The 24,222-nt window shown below is 46.4% G+C and overlaps 1 protein-coding gene across 3 annotated transcripts in view; it reads right to left on the minus strand.

The window, feature by feature from the left end:
- The window catches only part of COL5A1 (collagen type V alpha 1 chain), a 143,594-nt gene extending 125,237 nt beyond the window's left edge, over positions 1-18,357 (minus strand). For 2 of the 3 annotated variants that reach the window (XM_056504921.1, XM_056504923.1), the window contains exon 1: positions 17,951-18,338. In XM_056504921.1, the coding sequence (XP_056360896.1) occupies positions 17,951-18,050 (100 nt within the window). In that variant the 5' untranslated portion in view covers positions 18,051-18,338. Of the gene's footprint in view, positions 1-17,950 lie in introns of all 3 variants that reach the window. The other variant, XM_056504922.1, reaches the window with a different exon arrangement.
- Between the last annotated feature and the right edge of the window lie 5,865 nt (positions 18,358-24,222).

Here is a 24,222-nt window from a genome sequence, read left to right on the forward strand (position 1 = left end):
AAAGGGATAGAAACCTCTCCATGAGATCCAAACCCCAAAATCAAACAGGGATCCAAACCCTTCATGGGGATAAAAACCCCAAAACAGGATCCAAACCCCAAAACAGTGATCCAAACCCCCAAACAGGATCCAAACCCCAAAAACAAACAGGGATCCAAATCCCAGAAACAGGATCCAAATCCCTAAAAACAGGGATTCAAACCTCTCCATGGAATCCAAACCCCAAAACCAAACAGGGATCCAAAGCCTTCATGGGGATAGAAACCCCAAAAACAGAATCCAAACCCTTTATGGGGATAAAAACCCCCAAAAACAGGGATCCAAACCCCCAAAAAACAGGAATAGAAACCCCAAAAACAGGGATCCAAACCCCAAAAACAGGAATCCAAACCCTTTGTGGGGATAAAAACCCCCAAAACAGGATCCAAACCCCAAAACAGGATCCAAACCCCCACAAAAAAGGGATCCAAACCTCTCCATGGGTTCCAAACCCTCCCAGGCTGCAAGGCCACCCCAAAATCATCCCTCAGTACCAATCCAGGAGCTGATGGATCTTTCCTAAATAAAATCATCTGTCTGCAACCCACAGCTGCCACTCTGGGGTGATTTTTGGGAAATTTGGGTCACAGCTGCACCTTCCCTCCCTGATATTTTCCCTATTAAACTCCTTACAAGGTGACATTGGAAAAAAATCTGCTGCATTTAGGAGCTGAGATGTCATTTCAGGTCTTCCATTCTCCCCACTCCAACCCAAAGATAGCATTAAAAAAAAATAAAAAAATAAAAAATAAAAATTGAAATATGCTCCTAGAAAAGCCAACAAGATCCTCATCCAAAAATCTTTCCCAGGACTCAACCCAAGGCTGGCCCAGACAAATATTTACATAATTATTCACATGGGTTTGTTGGAAATAAAGAGCCTTTTATGATCATTGCTTTGGCATCAAACATCTAATTAGGGGCCAATGACAATTCTAAAAAAAAATCACTTGTCAGTGATGTCCCAGCCCTGCTGCTCCCCTGGAAAACCCCAAGGGATTGGGGTGGAGCCTCCCCTGGGAAATGGGAAATGGAAAAGAGTCAGAAATTCCCAATTATTGCTGCTTCAGGCTGTAAAAATTGACATTTTTAGATCTTTTGTCAAATCTATTAAAAAAAAATAAAACTCAACATCCCATTATTGCTTCAAATGCTGGTTCCTAAATTCCTTCCAATTTTGCCAAATCTGTTAAAAAAGAGATAAAATTCAACATTCCCATCATTGCTTCAGGTGTTAGTTCCTAAATTCCCTAAAATTTTGTCAAATCTATTAAAAAAAATAAAACTCAGCATTCCCCTCACTGCTTCAGGTACTAGTTCCTAAATTCCCTCCAATTTTCTCAAATCTATTAAAAAAAAAAACAAAAGCAACTCAACATCCCATTATTGCTTCAAATGCTGATCCCTAAATCCCCCCCAATTTTGCCAAATCTATTAAAAAAAAATAAAACTCAACATCCCATTATTGCTTCAAATGCTGATCCCTAAATCCCCCCCAATTTTGCCAAATCTATTAAAAAAAAATAAAACTCAACATCCCATCATTGCTTCAAATGCTGGTTCCTAAATTCCTTCCAATTTTGTCAAATCTATTAAAAAAATAAAATTCAACATTCCCATCATTGCTTCAGGTGCTCATTCCTAAACCCCTCCCAATTTTTTTAGAATCTATTAAAAAAATAAAACTCAACATTCCCCTCACTGTTCCAGGTGTTAGTTCCTAAACCCCCTCCAATTTTCTCAAATCTATTAAAAAAAACAAAACCCTCAGCATTCCCATCATTGCTTCAGGTGTTAGTTTCTAAATTCCCTCAAATTTTGTCCAATCTATATAAAAAGAGACAAAATTCAACATTCCCATCCCTGCTTCAGGTGCTGGTTCCTAAACCCCTCCCAATTTTGTGAAATGATTTTTAAAAGAGATAGAACTCAATATTCCCTTTCAGGGAAGGACCAGTGGCCACATCTGGATTTTATTTTGTTTTTTGATAACACTGAAGAGTCAGTTTTAATTCAGCATGTGCTTTATAAATTCAACATGTGCTTTATAAATTCAACATGTGCTTTATAAACATGAAATTGAAATTTTTCTGACCCCAAAAACAGCATCACTTTCCCCAAACACCAGAACCTGCCTGAGCAGCTCTGAGCATCACCCCTGAGCATCCAAAAAAGTTCTCATTAATCCCCCAAGCTCATTTTTAATTGAGTTTTAATTCAGCATGTGCTTTATAAATTCAACATGTGCTTTATAAACATGAAAATGGAATTTTTCCCACCCCAAAAGCAGCATCACTTCTCCCCAAAACACCAGAACCTGCTTCAGTGAAGAGAAAGATCCTGAGCAGCCCTGAGCACCAAAAAAAGTTCTCCTTCATCACCCAAGCTCATCTTTAATTGAGTTTTAATTCAGCATGTGCTTTATAAATTCAGCATGTGCTTTATAAATTCAACATGTGCTTTATAAACCTGAAAATGGAATTTTTCCCACCCCAAAAGCAGCATCACTTTCCCCAAACACCAGAACCTGCCTGAGCAGCTCTGAGCATCACCCCTGAGCATCCAAAAAAGTTCTCATTAATCCCCCAAGCTCATTTTTAATTAAGTTTTAATTCAGCATGTGCTTTATAAATTCAGCATGTGCTTTATACACCTGAAATTCAAATTTTTCTCACCCCAAAAGCAGCATCACTTTCCCCAAACACCAGAACCTGCCTCACTTTCAGTGGAGAGCACCTGAGCATCACCCCTGAGCACCCAAAAAAGTTCTCATTAATCCCCCAAGCTCATTTTTAATTGAGTTTTAATTCAGCATGTGCTTTATAAATTCAACATGTGCTTTATAAACCTGACACTGGAATTTTTCTCACCCCCAAACACCAGAAGCTGCCTCAGCTCCCAGCAGAGCCCTGGGGTGACTCTGCCATTCCCATGGCCCTGGGATGGTTTTTACCCTGACCCCAGGTTTGTGGAGCAAACAAAATCCACAAAATCCACAAAAATACCCAAAAATCCACCCAAAACTGCTGTCACCTCCATCCCTTTCCTTTGGAGGGGAAACAGGATGCAGACAGCAAATAAACAAAAAAAAAACTTCACCCAGGGAAAGGAACAGGAGCAGAAAACCCTTCCCAGAGCTGGCAGGATGCTCTGGAAGGACAGAACATTTTGGGACAAGGTTTAGTGCTGGATTAGGAGGAGTTTTCCAGCCTAAATATTTCTGTTCTACAGCAGATACAGCCCAAAAACACCTCAGAGTGTCCCAGGTACCAAGGCAGCAGCACAGGCACAGGGGGGAGAGGTTTTAATTTAATAATTTTAATTTAATTTAATTTAATTTAATTAAAGCTGGGCCTGCAGAGATATCCCAAAAAATCTGACTGACAGGACAAGCACACCTGGGATGGGGCTCTGAGCAGGGGGATTTTTGGGTAAAGAGATGTTGGGGAGGTGGGAAAACAGCTCAGCTGCAGCAGAGAGCAGATCCTGCTGGGGTAAATCATCTGGAATCATCAGGAATCATCTGGAATTATCAGGGTTCCATCCCCTTGGAATGGCAGAGGAGCAGAAATCTCCAAGGGAGGGATCCCCCAGCTGGGGAAGGGCTCAGAGGGTGCAGAGGAGATGCCAGGTCCTGTTTGGAGCAGCAGCCAGCCAGGAGTGGGGAATGCCACCAGCAGGAATATTTCAGAATATTTTACTTTCAGTGAAATTTTTCACTTTCAGTAGGGACAGAAGCAACCAAACAAATCCAGGAGGTAAAAATTTGGGGGAGACACAACCTGGAGTCCAAGATTTTATCCCTGGAGTTTTCTGACCAGAGCAGCTTCCCCAAACCCTGCCCAGCTTCTGCAATTACAGAATTATCATCCTAAATTCCCATGGAATATCATGCAGAAATCCTAAATTTCCATGGAATATCATGCAGAAATCCTAAATTTCCATGAATACCAGCACAAAGTTTATAATCCCAATGTTTCAGCCCCCCAAAATCAGCTCCAGCCCTCGGTCAGCTCTGCTGTGCCAAACCTCTCCTTTCCCTCTTCCTTCCACCCCCTCATCCCTCTGCAGAAATTTTAAATTTCCATGGAAATTTTTCACTTTCAGTAGGGACAGCAACATCAACACAAATCCAGGGAGGCAAAAATTTGGGGGAGCCACACAAAGAGCTGGAAGGACAACCTGGAGTCCAAGGTTTTATCCCTGGAGTTTTCTGACCAGAGCAGCTTCCCCAAATCCTGCCCAACTTCTGCAATTACAGAATTATCATCACAGAATTATGGAATATCAGGTTCAGGGATCATCATGTCCAAGTTGTTTTTTTTTTGTTGTTTTTTTTTTTTTGGTTTTTTTTTTTTTTGTTGTTGTTTTTTTTTTTTTGGTTTTTTTTTTTGGTTTTTTTTTTATTTTATTTTTATCTCCAAAGAGCTTGAGGATTTTTCAGGACATCAGTACAAACAAAAAGCCCCACACCATTTCCTTAGGGATGAGGAAGGGGAAAGGGTTTGGGGTGGTACAGAACTCCCAGGGGGCAGTGGGAACAAGCAGAACTGCAAAACCTTTTCTCAGGAATCACAGCAGAAGAAGAAATCCAAGCTAAAATTCATCTTTTACTCCCCAGCCCATCCTTCCCTGACAGATATTCCCTCCCAAATCCAAGCCCAATCCCATTTTCCCCATTAACAGCTGGTCCATCCTGCTGCAAATCCCAAATTTTGGGGTCACACTTTAGGGGTGTGGTGGAACTGAGACAAGAATTCCTCTGTCCCTTCAGCTCTGGGTTTGATATTTGGGATAAATGAGGGGAGGAACACAATTCCAGCACCTGGGAAAGCTCAGGGTGACATTTCCAGCCATTTGTGAATGGGGGAAATTGTGTTTTGGTGTTTTTACACCAATCCCTGCAGCACTCAGGAGTTCAAGGCACTGGGAGAGAAATGAAATATTTAGGAGACAAGGCAGATGCTGAGTTCTCAGAATATTTTATCCTGTGTTTTAGGAAGATTGATTCCTACATGTTCTCCTCATCACTAAATAAGCAATATATGAAAAACTGGGCTTAAAAGTGATCTGAGTGCATTTTCCTGTGCCTTCATTTCTAACCCATGGCTGCAGGAAAAGAAATGTTTTCCTGATCAGTGCAAAGAGGTCACTCAGAGTGATCTTTTCATGAGATTATTCCAGAGCAAAGAGAAGGGGGAAATCATCCCAGAAAATGCAACAATGCATGCAGAACTCCAAAATGAGGGAGTCTGGGAAGGGCTCTGCCTTTTCCTCCTGCCCAAACCCACCAGGACAAGGATGCAGAAAATACCCAACTGCAAATCCATCACTGCCATGCACAAATAAATGAATAATTTAATCTAAATTTAATATATTAGAGGTCAAATTGAGCTCAAAAGCAGCACACCCATCCCTTCCCTCCACTCTGGGAGGTTATTTCACCTCCAAGGTTCCCCCAATGATTATTCCCAACCAGGCCTGAGCTCCCAGAAGAATTTCCCACATTTTTCTGTCTCAATTGACACTGCACAGGCCTGGCCTGCCTGTCTGCACCAGCACTGCTCCCACTGTCATCCCTGGCTCAGAAAAACATAAGGAAAGTGTGGAAATTCCCCCAAAATCAATTTATTGAGGCACTTTCAATACTCAGCAGCACAGAAGCCAGTTTAGTTTCACTCCCTCTCATTTCCCACATCTATTTTTAAACTTTTCATTGACCAAAAATTGAGTTTTGTCACCACCAGAAAAATCAACCTGACCCAAACAAAACCCCAAATCCCACCCTGGGCAGCAGAAGGGAGAGAAGAAGGGAAGTTTTGTAATTTGGGAGTGATGATGTCATACAGAGCACCTTTAACTCAGGCTCTGCCTCTGTCCCAGGGTTTTTTTGGGGTGGATTTTGAAGTCACTTTGAGGAACCCAAAATTCTATATGGGATTTCCACACCCAAACCAAGCTCTGGTTCCTATTTCACAGGAAAAATCTGGATCATTATGGATTAGTTTGGATCAATTTTCCATAAGAAATCCCACTCAGGACTGTAAAATTCTGGAAAAACACCCCAAAACTCCCGTGGGCAGCAAAGAGCAGCAGCAGGGAGAGAAGGAGGGAAGTTTTGTAATTTGGGAGCGATCCTGCCGTGCTCCTTCCCTGCCCAAATTCCCAAAATCACCAGAGGCTGCTCCCAGCCCTGGATCCTCCCCCAGCTCCACGTAGACCAGAGCAGTGCTGCAAGAGCTTGAGGCACAGCCAGGGAGCCAAAAAAAATCCAAATTTCTGCCCAGCCACGGGGCTCTGGGCCAGGACAGAACTCAGCCTCAGCGTCAGAGGGATGATTTTCACTCACTGAAATTGGGAAAGGCTCGAAGGATCAGAATTGCCAGCACAGAGAGTGCTGTGTTTGGGATTTGGGGATGAAAGGCTCATCCAGCATCCTTGGGATGGTTTTGATGCTGCCCAGCCTTTCCCTGCTCTGGGAATGTCTGTGGCTGGAAAATCCTGTGCCTGCTCCCTCCAGCCTTCCTGATACCCCCTGAATTGCAGAGCAATGGGAAAAAATGGATTTTCCAGAGCTGATATGGCCCTTGGTTTGCTCTCATCCTGCAGGGATTCAGGATTTGAAGGGAAAAAAATTTAAAAAAAAAAATTAAGAAGCCAGAGCCAGCTCGGGTCTGTTGGCTCCTCCTCCCATCCCAGCTCCTGAGGTCAGCAGGGAAAGCATCCAAGAGCTGCAGAAAAGGCAGATTGTTTTAATTTAAACATTTGAGAGAGGCAGGGAGAGGGACTCTCCCCCCGCCGAGTGCTCAGGACGTGATAATGTGCCTGTGCCGAGGGCGGCAAGCCCTGCAGGGAGAACATCCTGCATCCCATCCCTGTATCCCATCCCATCCAATTCTCCTCATTGCATCCCATCCCATCCAATTCTCCTCATTCCATTCCATCCCATCCCAAACCTCCTCATATCATCCCAAAAACTCCCCATTCCATCCTAAACTTCCCCATCCCATCCTCATCCCATCACCTCCTCAACCTTCTCATCCCCTCCTAAATGTCTTCATCTCATCCCAAACTCCCCATCCCATCCCTGTATCCCATCCCTGTATCCCATTCCATCCCTGTATCCCATCCCTGTATCCCATCCCTGTATCCCATCTCTGCATCCCATCCCTGCATCCCATCCCATCCCTGTATCCCATCCCATCCCATCCCTGTATCCCATCCCATCCCTGTATCCCATCCCTGTATCCCATCCCATCCCATCCCTGTATCCCATCCCATCCCTGTATCCCATCCCTGTATCCCATCCCATCCCTGTATCCCATCCCATCCCTGTATCCCATCCCTGTATCCCATCCCATCCCTGTATCCCATCCCATCCCATCCCTGTATCCCATCCCTGTATCCCATCCCATTCCTGTTTCCCAGTATCCCTCTATCCCATCCCTGTATCCCATCCCTGTATCCCATCCCTGTATCCCATCCCTGTATCCCATCCCTGTATCCCATCCCATCCCTGTATCCCATCGTATCCCATCCCATCCCATCCCATTCTCCTCATTCCATTCCATCCCATCCCAAACCTCCTCATATCATCCCAAAAACTCCCCATTCCATCCTAAACTTCCCCATCCCATCCCGGCTGCCGAGGGAAAATCCGCTTTTCTGCCAGCACAGACAGCTCGGGGGGCGCCCCGGGGCTGCTCCTGCCGGGATGGAGCCGGGGGAGTTTCCAAGGAAAACCCTCCAAGGGCATTTCCAGGGAGGTTCGTGCCCTGACTCCGTGGAATCACATCCCAGCGCTGCTTCCCACTGCAGAAATCCCAAATTTCCATAGAATATTATGCAGAAATCCTAGATTTCCATTGAGTATCACACAGAAATCCTAAATTTCCATGGAATACCGTGCAGAAATCCTAAATTTCCATAGAATCTAAATCCTAAATTTCCATAGAATATCACACAGAAATCCTAAATTTACATGGAATATCATGCAGAAATCCTAAATTTACATGGAATATCATGCAGAAATCCTAAATTTCTATAGAATCTAATGCAGAAATCCCAAATTTCCATAGAATGTAGTGCAGAAATCCGAAATTTCCATAGAATCTAAATCCTAAATTTCCACAGAATATCATGCATAAGTCCTAAACTTCCATAGAATATTATGCAGAAATCCTAAATTTCCATAGAGTATCATTCAGAAATCCTAAATTTCCATGGAAAATCACACAGAAATCCTGAATTTCCATGGAATATCACACAGAAATCCTGAATTTCCAGAGAATATCATGTAGAAATCCTAAATTTCCATAGAATATCACACAGAAATCCTAAATATCCATAGAATATAATGTAGAAATCCAAAATTTCCACAGAATATCATGTAGAAATCCTAAATTTCCATAGAATATCATGTAGAAATCCTAAATTTCCATAGAATACCACACAGAAATCCTAAATTTCCAGAGAATACCACACAGAAATCCTGAATTTCCATAGAATATCTCACAGAAATTCTAAATTTCCATAGAATATCATGTAGAAATCTTAAATTTCCACAGAATATCATGCAGAAATCCTAAATTTCCAGAGAATATCACACAGGGATCCAGGGAATCCTCAGGGATCCAGGAATCTCTGGGATCAGGGGGGGATGGGGACCCCACCACTCAAATCCCACCAGAATTTCAGGGATAATCACACAAAGGTTGGGGCTGGGATGGATCCCAGGTCACTGCCAGGGATCCAGGGCCTGCCACCCTCAGAGGGAAGAATTTGAACCCTCCAGCCCCTCTCTGCTGTTTTAGGGTTTGAACCCCCCATCCCCTCTCTGCTGTTTTAGGGTTTGAACCCTCCATCCCCTCTCTGCTGTTTTAGGGTTTGAACCCCCCATCCCCTCTCTGCTGGTTTTAGGTTCTGGAACCCCCCATCCCCTCTCTGCTGTTGTGTTTTAGATTCTGGAACCCTCCATCCCCTCTCTGCTGTTGTATTTTGGGTTCTGGAATCCCCCATCCCCTCTCTGCTGTTTTTTGTGTTTGAACCCTCCATCCCCTCTCTGCTGTTTTTAGGTGTTTGAACCCTCCATCCCCTCTCTGCTGTTGTATTTTAGGGTTTGAACCCTCCATCCCCTCTCTGCTGTTATATTTTAGGGTTTGAATCCCCCATCCCCTCTCTGCTGTTGTGTTTTAGGGTTTTAACCCCCATTCCCTCTCTGCTGTTTTTAGGGTTTGAACCCTCCATCCCCTCTCTGCTGTTGTATTTTAGGGTTTGAACCCTCCATCCCCTCTCTGCTGTTGTGTTTTAGGGTTTGAACCCTCCATCCCCTCTCTGCTGTTTTAGGGTTTGAACCCCCCATCCCCTCTCTGTTGTTTTAGGGTTTGAACCCCCCCATCCCCTCTCTGCTGTTTTTAGGTGTTTGAACCCCCCATCCCCTCTCTGCTGTTGTGTTTTAGGGTTTTAACCCCCATCCCCTCTCTGCTGTTGTATTTTAGATTCTGGAACCCTCCATCCCCTCTCTGCTGTTGTGTTTTAGGGTTTGAACCCCCCATCCCCTCTCTGCTGTTGTATTTTGGGTTCTGGAATCCCCCATCCCCTCTCTGCTGTTGTGTTTCAGTGCCTGAACCCCAGCACACCCAGCCAAGTCTCCTCTCCCACCTCCCTGCAGCCCTGGCAGGGAACACCTCTCCTGGAGCTCCTTTTCCCGGCTCTCCTGGAGCTCCTTTTCCCGGCTCTCCTGGAGCTCCTTTTCCCGGCTCTCCTGAGCAGAATGACACTTGTGTTCGCTGTGACTCATCTCCTTGACCTTTCCATTCCCTCCTAACGCTGCAGGCTGGAAACAAGGGCACCCAAACAATGCTTGCATTATTCAGCTGGTGAACCACAGCCCTGAGCACACAACAGCACAGAGTAGGTATCTCCTTCCAGCACGAAAAATAGAAAATAAAATCACACCAACTCGCTGCTTCATTCATATTTGGGAGCTGAATGAGCTGCACAAAAAAAAAAAAAAAAAAAAAAAAATTCTCTGTGTAAAAGGCTGCAGGAGGATGAGAGATCCTGGGAAACTGGCAGTGTCATCTCCAGGAATTCGGCTGCAGTGAATTCTTACTCCAGTATTGTCTTGGAAACAAAAAAAAAAGGGGGTGGAGGGAGGAGACAGAGGAGGAGAGGCCAGCCAGGCTCAGCAGCTCTGCTGGGAACAAAATCTGCTCCCTAAATCTGACACTGACCCACCTGAGAGCTGCAAATTCTCCTCCTTTGCAAGCTGGGGCAGAAAGAGAGTTTTTAATTTTTTTTTTTATTATTATTATTATTTTAAAAAAGGACTTTTCAGTTTGCTGAAAAGCTGAGCCCTGGAAACACTTTTGGCTTTATTTATTTATTCTGAAAGAATTCCTGTGGCCCTGGCTGCAGGCAGGGATGGCACACAGGCTCATCCCCAGGGGACAGGGAGGTTTAGAAAAATATTTTTTAATTATTTATATAATAAATAAATTCCATAATCAATGTATAAATTATAAAGTTAAGATAATTCCAGTGTTCATAGAGCTGGAGGAGAACAAGAGGCTCCCAAACATTCATCTCATCCCTCTTTAGGAAAACTTCAAATTCTCTTTACAGACTTAATTCAAAATATTTTTAGAGCAGCCAATAGAACAGCATGGTTAAAAAATTCTGTAAAAAAAACTGTCCTAAATCTAAAGAAAAAATCCAAATAAACTCCTGGATTTGCCATGTGAGGGGCACTGGTTTGGCCCAACAGGAAGAAAAGCTTTTTTACAGTAAAAAAAAAATAAATTAATAAAGATGAACTGCAGTTCCTCACCATCCAGCACATCCCACTCCCATCTGCACCCCAAAAAGGGATTTTTTCCCAGTAAACTGAAGGAATTTTGTGGCTGCCCAAGGGATCCTCTGCTCCAAATTCCCTTTCTAGATCTAACTCAAAGGATTCTGAGAGCAGCCCATAGAACAGCACAGTGCTCTTGGTATAATCTGTAAAAAACTGTCATAAATCTATATAAAAAATCCAAATAACCTCTGGATTTGCTGTGTGAGGGGCAACAGGAAAAATAAATAAATAAATAAATAAATAAATATAAAATATATATAGAAAGAATCAACCAGCAGCACAAGCTGAGGCTGAGGGGTGGAAGGAAATACAGATTTTATTGGCACATCAGCAATAAAATCATGTTCAGCACCCAGGGCCTGGCTCCATCCACACAGGGATGGAAAACTCAGGGGTTTGCTGAGAAAATGCACAGCAGAGCTCAGGAATGAGCCCTGATGCAGCTTTTCCACTCACTCAACCCCCAAACTCTCTTTTTTCTCTCAAACTTGAAGAAAAACTCTGCTGTAAATACATTAATCCAACTTTCCTCCTTTTAAAAAAAAAATAAAAAATGACATCTCATTGTGAAAGCTTCCAGATGATGTGAAGAATCCTCTTGGCTTCTGGAAAGCAAAAAAAAAAAACTAAAAAAAACCAAAAAAACAACAGAGCCCAGACTTGGAGCAACCGACCTCAAAAATGCTTTTTGTGTAGTTCCTTCATTTATTTATTTTAGTTCCACAGATTTTCCAGACACGTCCACAGAGAAACCACGACATCATTTGGATGCTTCAGCCAGTGCTAGGCTGAATTTCAACAGCCTTGGACTTGCCAGCAGCAACCAGTGGTTAATTACACCACGTTGCCAGCCCAATTTTTTCCATATAACATTAGATTTCAACAAAATGTTTCCATTCTTTCATGTCTCAACCTTTTTTAAATTTTTTTTTTTTTTTTTTTTTGCTCATTCTTCCCATCCTCGGCGTTGCTTTGTTTGACACAAAGGTTTTATTGTTGTTTTTAAGGGGTGAAAAGTCAGTCCCTTATAATATCAAATTTTGGAGGAAGAGGGAAATGTTTGGTGTAAAGCTAGGCCAGGGTGGAAGGGAAGAAAGTTCTCTCAAGGAAAAAAGAGGGAAAATGGAAGGGAAGGGAAAGGGAGAAAGGGAGGAAAAAAAAGGAGAAAAAAAAGGAGGAAGGAAAAGAAAAGGGAGGAAGGAAAAGAAAAGGGGGAAAGGAAAAGAAAAGGGGGAAAGGAAAAGAAAAGGGGGAAAGGAAAAGAAAAGGGGGAAAGGAAAAGAAAAGGGGGAAAGGAAAAGAAAAGGGGGAAAGGAAAAGAAAAGGGGGAAAGGAAAAGAAAAGGGGGAAAGGAAAAGAAAAGGGGGAAAGGAAAAGAAAAGGGGGAAAGGAAAAGAAAAGGGGGAAAGGAAAAGAAAAGGGGGAAAGGAAAAGAAAAGGGGGAAAGGAAAAGAAAAGGGGGAAAGGAAAAGAAAAGGGGGAAAGGAAAAGAAAAGGGGGAAAGGAAAAGAAAAGGGGGAAAGGAAAAGAAAAGGGGGAAAGGAAAAGAAAAGGGGGAAAGGAAAAGAAAAGGGGGAAAGGAAAAGAAAAGGGGGAAAGGAAAAGAAAAGGGGGAAAGGAAAAGAAAAGGGGGAAAGGAAAAGAAAAGGGGGAAAGGAAAAGAAAAGGGGGAAAGGAAAAGAAAAGGGGGAAAGGAAAAGAAAAGGGGGAAAGGAAAAGAAAAGGGGGAAAGGAAAAGAAAAGGGGGAAAGGAAAAGAAAAGGGGGAAAGGAAAAGAAAAGGGGGAAAGGAAAAGAAAAGGGGGAAAGGAAAAGAAAAGGGGGAAAGGAAAAGAAAAGGGGGAAAGGAAAAGAAAAGGGGGAAAGGAAAAGAAAAGGGGGAATGGAAAAGGGGGAAAGGAAAAGAAAAGGGGGAAAGGAAAAGAAAAGGGAGAAAGGAAAAGAAAAGGGAGAAAGGAAAAGAAAAGGGAGGAAGGAAAAGAAAAGGGGGGAAGGAAAAGAAAAGGGGGAAAGGAAAAGAAAAGGGAGGAAGGAAAAGAAAAGGGAGGAAGGAAAAGAAAAGGGAGGAAGGAAAAGAAAAGGGAGAAAGGAACAAAAGGGAGAGAAAAAGGAGGGAAAAGAAGGAAAAGGGGGAAAAAGGGAAAGGAGATGGAAATGCCTTTGATGGCATCAGCACCCCTCAGGCTGCTGATCCAAGGGGAATCCTCTTTTTTTGTGAGCAGCATCTCCCACACCATCCAGTGCTGCTCCCATCAACCAGCCTTGCCATGTATCCACGAGAATGGGCACATTCCACCCCAAAGAGAGGCTGAAATCCCAGGATTTACACAGCCTGATCACCCTGAAATCCCAGGATTTACATGAGCAGATCACCCTGAAATCCCAGGATTTATGTGACCAGATCACCCAGAAATCCCAGAATTTGCATGACCAGATCAAACCTGAACTCCCAGGATTTACACAGCCTGATCACCCAGAAATCCCAGGATTTACATGAGCAGATCACCCTGAAATCCCAGGATTTATGTGACCAGATCACCCAGAAATCCCAGAATTTGCATGACCAGATCAAACCTGAACTCCCAGGATTTACACAGCCTGATCACCCAGAAATCCCAGGATTTACACGAGCAGATCACCCTGAAATCCCAGGATTTACATAGCCTGATCACCCTGAGCTCCCAGAATTTACATGATCACATCACCCTGAAATCCCAGAATTCGCATGAGCAGATCACTCTGAAATCCCAAAATTTACATAACCAGATCACCCTGAAATCCCAGAATTTGCATGACCAGATCAAACCTGAACTCCCAGGATTCACACAGCCTGATCACCCTGAAATCCCAGAATTTACATGAGCAGATCACCCTGAAATCCCAGAATTTACACGAGCAGATCACCCTGAAATCCCAGAATTTACACGAGCAGATCACCCTGAAATCCCAGGATTTACACAGCCTGATCACCCTGAAATCCCAGGATTTACATGACCAGATCACCCTGAAATCCCAGGATTTGAGCAGAGTCCTAAATATGTGATGGGAAATCTGTGCTGGATAAAAGCACAGAGGGGAAGAATTCTTCCCCCACCATGAAAAATCCTTCAGGTGTGTTTTGGAATTTTTTCCTGGTTTATTTCCCAGAGAATTCTTCTCATTTAACCAGCACTTGTGGGTATTGCAAACTGACAGCCACGTTTTCCACAGGGAAGATTTCAACAAATTTCAAACAATAAAAAATATTTCAAGCAATATTCTCTGCCAAATTATCCATTTTATAGAACATCCTGAGGAACAAACTCCAGAGGGGATGAAATTCCAGATTTGTCCTGATTTATTTTGGGGGGTTTTGGATGAGGGGGACTGGCTTTAAACTGACAGAAAATAGCTTCAGAGTGGGTTTTATTGGGAAGAAATTCCTGGCTGGGAAGGTGCCCAGAGCAGCTGTGGCTGCCCCTGGATCCCTGGGAGGGTCCAAGGCCAGGCTGGACAGGGCCAGAAAATCCCAAAATTTCTGTGGAAGCATTCCCAGCTCTTTGCTCCTTGCAGTTTTCCCAGGATTTCCAGGTTCCCACCACTTTGGGAAGGGCAGGACCCAGATCCAGCAGGTCCAGGACACGAGACAAAAAGTGATTACTGAGAGAATTAAAAGCCAATTTTAACTCCCCAGCAGAAAAAAAACCCTTTGGAGTGAAGAGTTTCCTGGAAAGCACTCCCAGATTTTTCCTGAAGTCCAGACAGAACTCAAAACATCTCCAAGGGCACTTCAGACTGGGCACAGCAATTCCTCCTGCTCCTCTGCCCCGTGATAAAAACCAAATCTAACCCAAAGCAGGGGTGAGAATGCAGCTCCTGAGCCCCTGCCCTGGGACAGACAGACAGACAGACAGATGTCAGATGGACAGACAGCACCAGGAGCTGACACAGGGCAGAGGAAAGGCTGGTGGGGACATCTCTGTGCCACTCAGAGCCTCTGGGACAGCAGCAAAGGAGAGGAACAGAAAATCTCCTGAATTAAATTTGTGATTTGCTGGTTTAATTTGGTGAGCTCAATGATCCCAGGAGTCTCTCCCAACCCCAGGGATTCTGAGCAGGGACAAGGAGCCCAAATTCACTGCCCAGGTGAATCAGGGGTGTCCCACCCCCACACCTGCATCACCACAGCAGATATTTGTGTCCCCCAAAAATTCTGGGAGATGTCAGCACCACCCCTGCAGTGCCACCAGGCAGTTTGATTAAATCTCTACTTCAAAAAGCAATCAGCCTGAAAACTCCACCTCCAATGCCAAACCCTAAAGGGCAGGGACAGCACCCGATTAAAACAAGGATTCACAACCCCCCTGATTTCTCCTGGAGCACTCAATAACACTGCAAACACCACCAAGGCAGAGTTTCCATTGAATCTTGCCATTAAAAACATGTTCCTCACTGTGTGCACACCAAAAATCAGCAACTCCCCAGCAGCTTTGCCTCAGAAAGAGAAGAAACGGGATTTGAAGTGGGATTCCTCCCATCCCAAAATCTGGGGGAAGCTGAGAGGATCAGCTCCTCACCATTCCCTGAAATCAGGGAATGCTCAGCTCAGTTTTGCTTTTCATTCCAAATTCCCATTGCAGCCTGGCAGTGCACTGACAGCATAATCCAGCTTGTACAGGGGAAATTGGAGCTGCCATCATTCCAGACTCATAAAGTCAGATTTCTTCTTGTAAAACAATATCAACACTTTTGATTGGCAAAGTGTTTAGGAAAAAAAATAAAAAAATAAAAAAAAAATCTCACTTTTAACTGGCTGGATAGAGATTTTTTTTTTTTTTTTTTTTTAGCTTATTTAGGTGACTGGGGAAGAGCCAAGGGGACAAGCAACAGCTGGTAACAGGATACTGCATAATTTTATTTTAGTTTGGATCCTCATTACTCTTTGCCACTAAAGGAAACTGCTGCATCCAAAAAGTTTCACCCAGAAACCCGATTCGGTTTTTACAGGGATTTGTAAAAGCAGGGCCGGGTTCCAGCTTTGTCTGTGGGTTCGATTTTGGTGTGACATCATCTGTGCAAATTTGGGAAAATCTGAGCAGGACGGGCAGTGCTGGGAGGCAGCTTTGACATTGTTATTTCCCTGTAATTTGCTGGATTTCCTCTGTGCCATCCCACAGATTGCAGGGATGTTTCACCTCTCCACACAGAGAAACCAACGATCCTGGCACTAAAACACGCTGCAATAAAACCAAAGACAACGTGGAAAAGTTAAAAAAAAAAAAAAAAAAATTAAAAAAAAAAAGCCACCAAGACCATTAGTCAATGCCATCAGCAGCCCCGATCCGGCTCCTCCCTCACCCCAATGATTTGATGTCCTATTAGGCGGCTCATTAGGAAAACTCAAAACCTTTCACCACTGGAGTCATTCCTCAAGCTGGCCCCAGCCATCCCCTGCTCCAAATCTGTCCCCACAGTCACCTGGCAACTTTAAAAAGCGCTTTTTGGGAGGGTGAAGTGCCTGAGGATGCTCTGGCAGCGTTAAACGTCAGCACGGGTAAAAGTGAAAGGAAAAAAAAAAAAAAAAAAAGTTGTTTTTTTCTTTGAAACAGAAATTATCTGGTGATAATTGAATTTTCTGCTGATACAAAGTACCCGAGCGGGCGGCCTGACAAGAGGAGCTGGTGTCATTCCATCCCAATTCCGTCCCCATTCCATCCCAATTCCGTCCCCATTCCATCCCAATTCCGTCCCCATTCCATCCCAATTCCGTCCCCAGTCCCGGGCAGGACAAACTCCGGGATGTCCCACTGCCCCCAGCTTTCCCTGCAGAAACGTTCAGGACATTTTATTCATTGAGTTTTCCACCCTGCTCAGCCTGCACAAGCAGAGCATTCCTCCAACGCCCACCTCTTCTTCCTTAAGGTCATTTGAAGAGCCCAGAAATTAAAATAATTCTCAATTATTCCCGCTGCTTCACTCAGAGAAACCCACTGGTGTTCGTGCTGGGAACACTGGAACAAACCCCGCATAACCCCTAAAAACCACCCCGAGGACACAAAATTCGAATCCCAGACAGCCCAAAGGTTTCTCAACTTCTCAAAAACTCGAGTTTAACTTTTCAGATTTCAAAAACTGCCAACAAAACGCTGGTTCCCCCGAAATCCAACACCAACAGAGCTCGGCAGTGCCCACTCCAAACCGGGGAAAGGTTCTGCAAACACCCAGAAAACTTCTCCAGCAGCTCCCCAAAAACTTCCCTCCGCCCTGGCATTTCCCAGCCCACCCGGGGAAAGCAGAAATTCGGGCAGCAGAGCCGTGGAAACAAACTGCACGTCCCCAAAAGGGAAGCAGAAATGTGTTTAGTCCCTCTTCTGCACGATTAGGGGAGGGAAGGAAGGAAAAAAAAAAAAAAAAAAAAAGGACATTCCAGTGGTTTTCTGTGCTGCTGCACATCTGGAAGTTCTGAGCTTCCTCCTGCTGCAGTTTTAGGGAGAAACCCTGCGGGATTGGGGCAGTTTTGGGGTCCCCCAGCAGCTCCAAAGCTTTTGTGCCCCGAGCTTTGATGTGCGGAGGGAGAGCAGATTCCTGCGGGACAGAAAAAAAAAAAAAAAAAAAACCAAAAAACTTTCTGCTCCTCAAGGAGGAGGAACTACGCAAGCCCGGAGGTTTCCAGGGGACTAAATATACATTCACATATATATCCACGGCGAGATTGAGAGAGGCAGAGCCGCCAGAAACTCATCCCCGACTTCTCCGGAAAAAAGCAGCCCGGCAAGAGGCAGCTCTTGCTCCAAGAAAGGCGAATAAAGAATTGTTTTAAGTTTTTTCCCCTTTTACGGGCCCCCTGACAAATGGCATTCAGAGACTCGGGCAGCTAAAGGAGGTTGGGTGGGTTTTGTTGGGTGGTTTTTTCCTTCTCTCTTTTTTTTTTTTTTTTTTTTCCTTTTTGCTGGAATGCTGGAGGAAGGAAAGTTTTTTTACCCCCGCACTAAAAGCCGCTTGTCTCCCGCTCCCCCCCACCACGACCCCGCAGCATCTCCCACGAGTTTTGGGGGGGCTCGGGGACCCCCCTTACCTGCCCGGCCGAGGGACAGGGCACCCAACAGCAGCAGGGCAGCGGGCACCGAGCAGCTCCGTATCCAACTGCGCCTTTTCCACCGCGTGTGCGTATCCATGCTCCCCAAAAAACCGGGGCACCAGCTCGGGACAGCGCAGGAGGGGGGGGATTAAAAACAACAACAAAAAAAAATTAAAAAAAAATCAAAATAAACGTAAAAAGTGAAAATGAAGGCAATCCAGGCTGTGTGGAAGCGCAGAGCAGCGCTCAGCCCCCCCGGCAGCCCCCCCCGGGGAGCAGCCCTTTATAAAGCCATGGGGCGGGCGGAGGGTGCGGGGGCTCCGCCGCGCTCAGCTCCGGCCCTGCCTCGCTCCCGGGGCTGCCGCAAAGTTTTTCCCTTCTCTCCTTCTCTCTCTCTCTCTCTCCCCACACCGCCCTTTTTTCCCCCTTCTTTTAAACGCCAGGCAGGAGTTTGTCAATCTCGGAGCGGAGCAGCAAATCAGGGCCGGGCGGTGCAGCCCCCCCAGCCCAGCCCCCGCCCCCGCCGCCGCTTCCAGCGGGATGTCCCGGCCCCCAAAAACGTTTTTCCTCCTTTTTTCCCCCCTCTGGAATAGCAGCAGAATGAGTTATTCCCGTTTCTTCACCCCTCGCTTTTTTCTGGTTTTTTTTTTGGGAGGGCAGCGCTGATGTCCCCTCGGCTTGCTGGAGCGGTGACAGGATTTGGGTGGGAAGCGGGATGAGGTTTCACACCCAGGAGTGGCCCCAGGGAACGATCCCAAACCCCAAAAACTCCCGCTCAGGGTGGGATTTTTGGGTCAGGACCGGGCCCGAGCCTTCCGGGTCAGGATATTCTGAGATCCCATCAGAGGGGGCTGGTGGAGGTGTGGGAAATGCAAGGATGTGGCAAAAATAAACACGTGCAAAAGGTGAAAGTGAAAAAAAGGAGTGGGAAGGAAGCAGGAGAGGTGGGAAAATCCAGCTCTGGCAGGGAAGGGATGGAGGGATGGAGGGATGGAGGGATGGAGGGATGGAGGGATGGTGGGGATGGAGGGGATGGGGGGATGGAGGGATGGAGGGATGGAGGGATGGAGGGATGGCAGGGATAGAGGGATGGAATGGATGGAGGGGTGGAGGGATGGAGGGATGGAAGGGATGGAGGGATGGAGGGATGGATGCAGAGATGGAGGGGATGGAGGGGATGGAAGAATGGAGGGATGGAGGGATGGAGGGATGGAAGGATGGAGGGGATCGAGGGATGGAAGGATGGAGTGGATGGAGGGATGGAGGGATGGAGGGATGGGGGGATGGAGGGATGGAGGGGATGGAGGATGGAGGGATGGGGGGATGGAGGGATGGAGGGATGGAGGGATGGAAGGATGGAGGGATGGAGGGGATGGAGGGGATGGAGGGATGGAGGGATGGAGGGATGGAGGGATGGAGGGATGGAAGGGATGGAGGGGCTGGAGGGATGGAGGGATGGAGGGATGGAGGGGATGGAGGGATGGAAGGATGGAGGGATGGAGGGATGGAGGGGATGGAGGGATGGAGGGATGGAGGGATGGAAGGGATGGAAGGATGGAGGGATGGAGGGATGGAGGGATGGAGGGATGGAGGGATGGAGGGATGGAGGGATGGAGGGATGGAAGGATGGAGGGATGGAGGGATGGAGGGATGGAGGGATGGAAGGATGGAGGGATGGAGAGCTGCTGGTCCTGCTCTGCACACCTGAGTGCTCCTGAGGCCAGCTCCAGCTCCAGCTCCAGCTCCATCTCCTGGGGCTCTCCTTTCACCCAGTCCCCCCTTCCCACACAGTGACACTGATAACTCACTTCTAAAACACCACATTTAAACATTCTGGCACTGTGGGGCAGCAATACCAGAGCAGAGCTCAGGGTTGGATCATCTTTAAGATCCCTTCCCACCCAAGCCTGTCTCTGATTCTCTAGAAAAAACTGAAAACTCAGTTCCTTTCCTACACTGTCCCCATCTCTCAGGTCCCAGGAGAGATCACACTGCAGGCCCACAGTGCTGCAGACCCCTGTACAGAACCAAAATCAGATTAAATGCACGCCAGAGAAGGGAAACCAACAAAGCCCAGCCCTTGCCCTTAAACAGAACTTTGAAGATGCTTGCTGGTACCAACACTGCCCGTGCCACCAAAGACCTGAGCAGCACTGATGTCACCAAAAACCCAAAAAAAGCACTTCCAAGACCTGAATCGCCACCCTCTGCCTGCCCTGTTCTCCAGTTCCTCGGTGGTTTTGTTCAGCCAGGTCCATGCCAGGACATGGGAGGAGTTGGGGATGGCTCACCCTGCCCCTGAGTTTGGCTGTTGGGTGGGAGAGCCCAGCACCACGGTGAGTTTTAGCCATAGCCCCTTGACCTGGTGGAATGAGAGTTACTTGGGTGGATGATCTACATCAAACACATCAAAATTAAAAGGCCAGGAGGCCAAACCCCCGGGCCAAGCAGTGGGAAAGGGATGCTCCCATTGCACTGCAGGGATTCCGTGGGGAAGAGCTGCAGGAAATCCCTCCCTTTCCCTCCGAAGCTGTCTGTCCTTCCCCTGCTCCAGAATATCCCGGGATTGGCACTGTCCGTCCTTTCCCTGCTCCAGAATATCCCAGGATAGACACCCGAATATCCCAGGATAGACACCATCCATCTTCCCCCTGCTCCAGAATATCCCGGGATTGGCACTGCCCGTCCTTCCCCTGCTCCAGAATATCCCGGGCCTGGCACTGTCTGTCCTTCCCCTGCTCCAGAATATCCCGGGATTGGCACCATCCATCCTTCCCTGCTCCAGAATATCCCAGTATTCCAGAATTGGCACCATCCATCCTCTCTCCTGTCCATCCTCTCTCTTGCTCCAAAATATCCCAGGACTGACACTGTCCATCCTCTCTCCAGCTCAAAAATACCCCAAGATTCTGGGATAGACACCATCCATCCTTTCTCCAGCTTCAAAATATCCAGGGATTGGCACTGTCCATCTTCTCTCCTGCTCCAAAATATCCTGGGATAGACATCATCCATCCTTCTTCCTGCTCCAAAACATCCCGGGATTGGCACCATCCATCCTTTCTCCACCTCCAAAATATCCCAATATCCCAGAGTTGACACTGTCCATCCTCTGTCCACTTCCAAAATATCCTGGGATTGGCACCATCCATCCTCCCTCCAGCTCCAAAATATCCCAGGACTGGCACTGTCCCTCTTCTCTCCTGCTCCAAAATAACTTGGGATTGATATCATCCATCCTCTCTTCAGCTCCAAAATATTCCAATATCCCAGAACTGGCACTGTCCATCCTCCCTCCTGCTCCAAAATATCCCAGGACTGACACATTCCATCCTTTCCCTCATTCCAAAATATCCTGGGATTGACACTGCCCATCCTCTCTCCAACTCCAAAATTCCCCAGTATTCTGGGATTGGCACCATCCATCCTCCCTCCTGCTCCAAAACATCCAATTATTCCAGGACTGACACCATCCATCCTTTCTCCTCCTCCAAAATATCCTGGGATTGGCACCATCCATCCTCTCTCCAGCTTCAAAATATCCCGGGATTAACATTGTCCATCCTCCCTCCTGCTCCAAAATATTCCAAGATTGACACATTCCATCCTTTCTCCTGCTCCAAAATATCCCAGGACTGGCACTGTCCATCCTCTCTCCTGCTCCAAAATATCCCAATATTGATACCATCCATCCTCCCTCCTGCTCCAAAATATCCAATTATCCCAGGATTGACACATTCCATCCTTTCCCTCATTCCAAAATATCCTGGGATTGACATTGTCCATCCTCCCTCCTGCTCCAAAACATCCAGTTATTCCAGGATTGGCACCATCCATCCTTTCTCTTCCTCCAAAACATCCAATTATTCCAGGATTGGCACCATCCATCCTTTCTCCTGCTCCCAGTATTCCCAGCTGGGCCTCCCCTCAGCTCCCAGTGCCTCTGGAGCAGCAGCTGTTCCCCACCACGATCTGGTTGCTCCTTTCTCTCTCCCCTCCATGTGTTCAGACCGTGAAGTATCCCAAGAATTTGGGCTTTGCAGGAGGGTGGTGAAAGCCCCAGCAGGGCCTGTGGGCTGCAAATCCCCTCCCTTGTCCCTTGGGGCTGGAACCTGATGATCTTTAAGGTCCCTTTCTATCCAATTCATTCTATAATCCTGTGATTCCAAATATTCCCTGATTTTGGCACCAAAGTATTCACTCAGTCCAGGATTTCCCTGGATGTCTGCTCACCCTGCCAGGTGTGGGGCGTCATTTTGGGATCCTGGGTCTTCCCTTCCCGGATTTTTGGCCCTGGACACCATCCAGAGGCACCAGCCATGGGAAGGGGGGCACCTAAAGCACCTAAAACACAGCAGGCAAGGCAATGGGAGCAGCTCAGAGCAGTGAACTCCCACACCTCCCCTTCCCCTGCTCCCTGCAGATCCCCCAAAGCTGGACTGGATCAGGTGCAGAGCAGAAAACCTGGCCCAGGCAGATTTCTGAGCTCCCTCCCAGGTGATCTGGGAGCTTGCACAGACCTGTTTGCCCCTCCCCAACAGCAACAGGAACACAGAAATCAGAAATTCCAGCAGCCAGGTGCCAAGTTCTGGGAGCCAGCCCCAGGTGGGAGAGGGGCAGGAGATGTGTGGGAGCTCCAGGAGGGGCTGGGGGGCGATGCCACCCCCAAACCCCAGCCAGGGTCACACAGAATCACACCAGCAGTTCATGGAAGTGTTTTCCTGCCCAAATGCATCTTGAGCCCAGCTGGATGTTGTTTATAGCATGGTGGATGTGTTTGTGAGCTTTCCAAAGAAAGAGAAAGGCTTAAGGGGTGTAGGTAATGTTAAAAAAAAAAAAAAAACAATAATTTATTTGCTGTGAAATCATCAGCAGAGTTCAGCCCAAAGGCCTTTGTTGTGTGGTTTGAAAGAACTGGGATGAGTTTGAAAGAATTATTGATAACCAGTTACACCCCATGGGCAGCTGAGGGGAAGAGGCTAAAATGAGGAATTAGAATGACCTGAGCTGTTGGATAAATAATTAGGACAGGCAGCTGCTCTCAGGAATGATTTCCAATACCATTTCTGAGGAGAGCACATCTATAAAATACACATTTTCCCTCCACGATCTTCATGCCAGCCTTTACTCCTTGCAAATTTATAAACACAATTGAATTTCTGCCATTAACTGCATTTTAATCAATTGTTCTGTGTCCAAATGAGATCCTGAATCACAATCCTGATTTATAACCCCACACCTGCTGGTCTGGAAAGGATTGTTCCCAAATTTTGCTTAAAAAAAAAAAAAAAGGAGGATTTAGCCCTAAAGAGAGATTTTGGATGGAGAGGCTTGGCAAATGAAACTCTCCATTTATCCACAGAGGAAATTTCACATCTGGAATCCCAGAGCTCAACACTGCCCCAAACTCAGAGCTCTGGGTGGTCTTTAATTTGAACAAGGAGTTCAGAGCTTTATCCAGGACTGTTCCCACCCTGCAGAGTGGCAGCATTTCCCCCAGAACCTTCCTGAAAACGCTGGTTTGAATCCCAAATCCACATTTTTAGGGGGTGCTGATGGGCAGCCCATCATCCCAGAGCACCACAATCCCACTTTCAGGTAATTAATGCTCTAATTAGAACCCAGGCACGACGAAAATATTCAACAGGTACCTCCCAAACAGCAAAAAAAAAAAAAAAAAAAAAAAAAATTAGGTAAAACTCTTTCAAGAGTTCAATTTTCCCCCCAGAAAGACAAATCACAACACCCAGAAATAGAAACTCCCACCCCCCTGAGGCTCAGCAGGAGCTGGGCAGCCAATTCTGCCAAATCCCAGCCACCCAGTGGGAATTTAAATCTGATTTTTTGCCATGAGGTGGCACCAGGACCAGCCCCATCCCTGGACAGAGCAGGCAGCACAAGGTGGGGTTTGTTTTTGTGCATGTTGGGATGTTTCACAGCTCTGTTTGAGAGAGGAAATAACTTTATAAAAGGAGCAGACTTTCCACTCCTCCTCTTTTTCCAGCCTGGTCTCCTCCTCTCCAGCTCCAGGGTAATGAGGCCAAGCTTGGATGTGTTTGAAAATGAAATATAAATGTTTTTATCCTGCCCCTCTCCGTGCCTGGGGGGCAGCAGGAGCTGAATTCTCCTCTCCCTCTGCCCTGCAGGGGCTCAGCCTAAACCCAGATAATCTGTCTGGAATCAGCAGAAAATCCCTGGGGACACACAGAGCGTGCTGAGGAACCTGCCCACAGCAGGGAGCTGCCCCTTCCCTCTGCCTGCACAGCCTG

Source organism: Oenanthe melanoleuca, chromosome 17, assembly GCF_029582105.1.
Source record: "Oenanthe melanoleuca isolate GR-GAL-2019-014 chromosome 17, OMel1.0, whole genome shotgun sequence".
NCBI lineage: Eukaryota > Metazoa > Chordata > Aves > Passeriformes > Muscicapidae > Oenanthe > Oenanthe melanoleuca.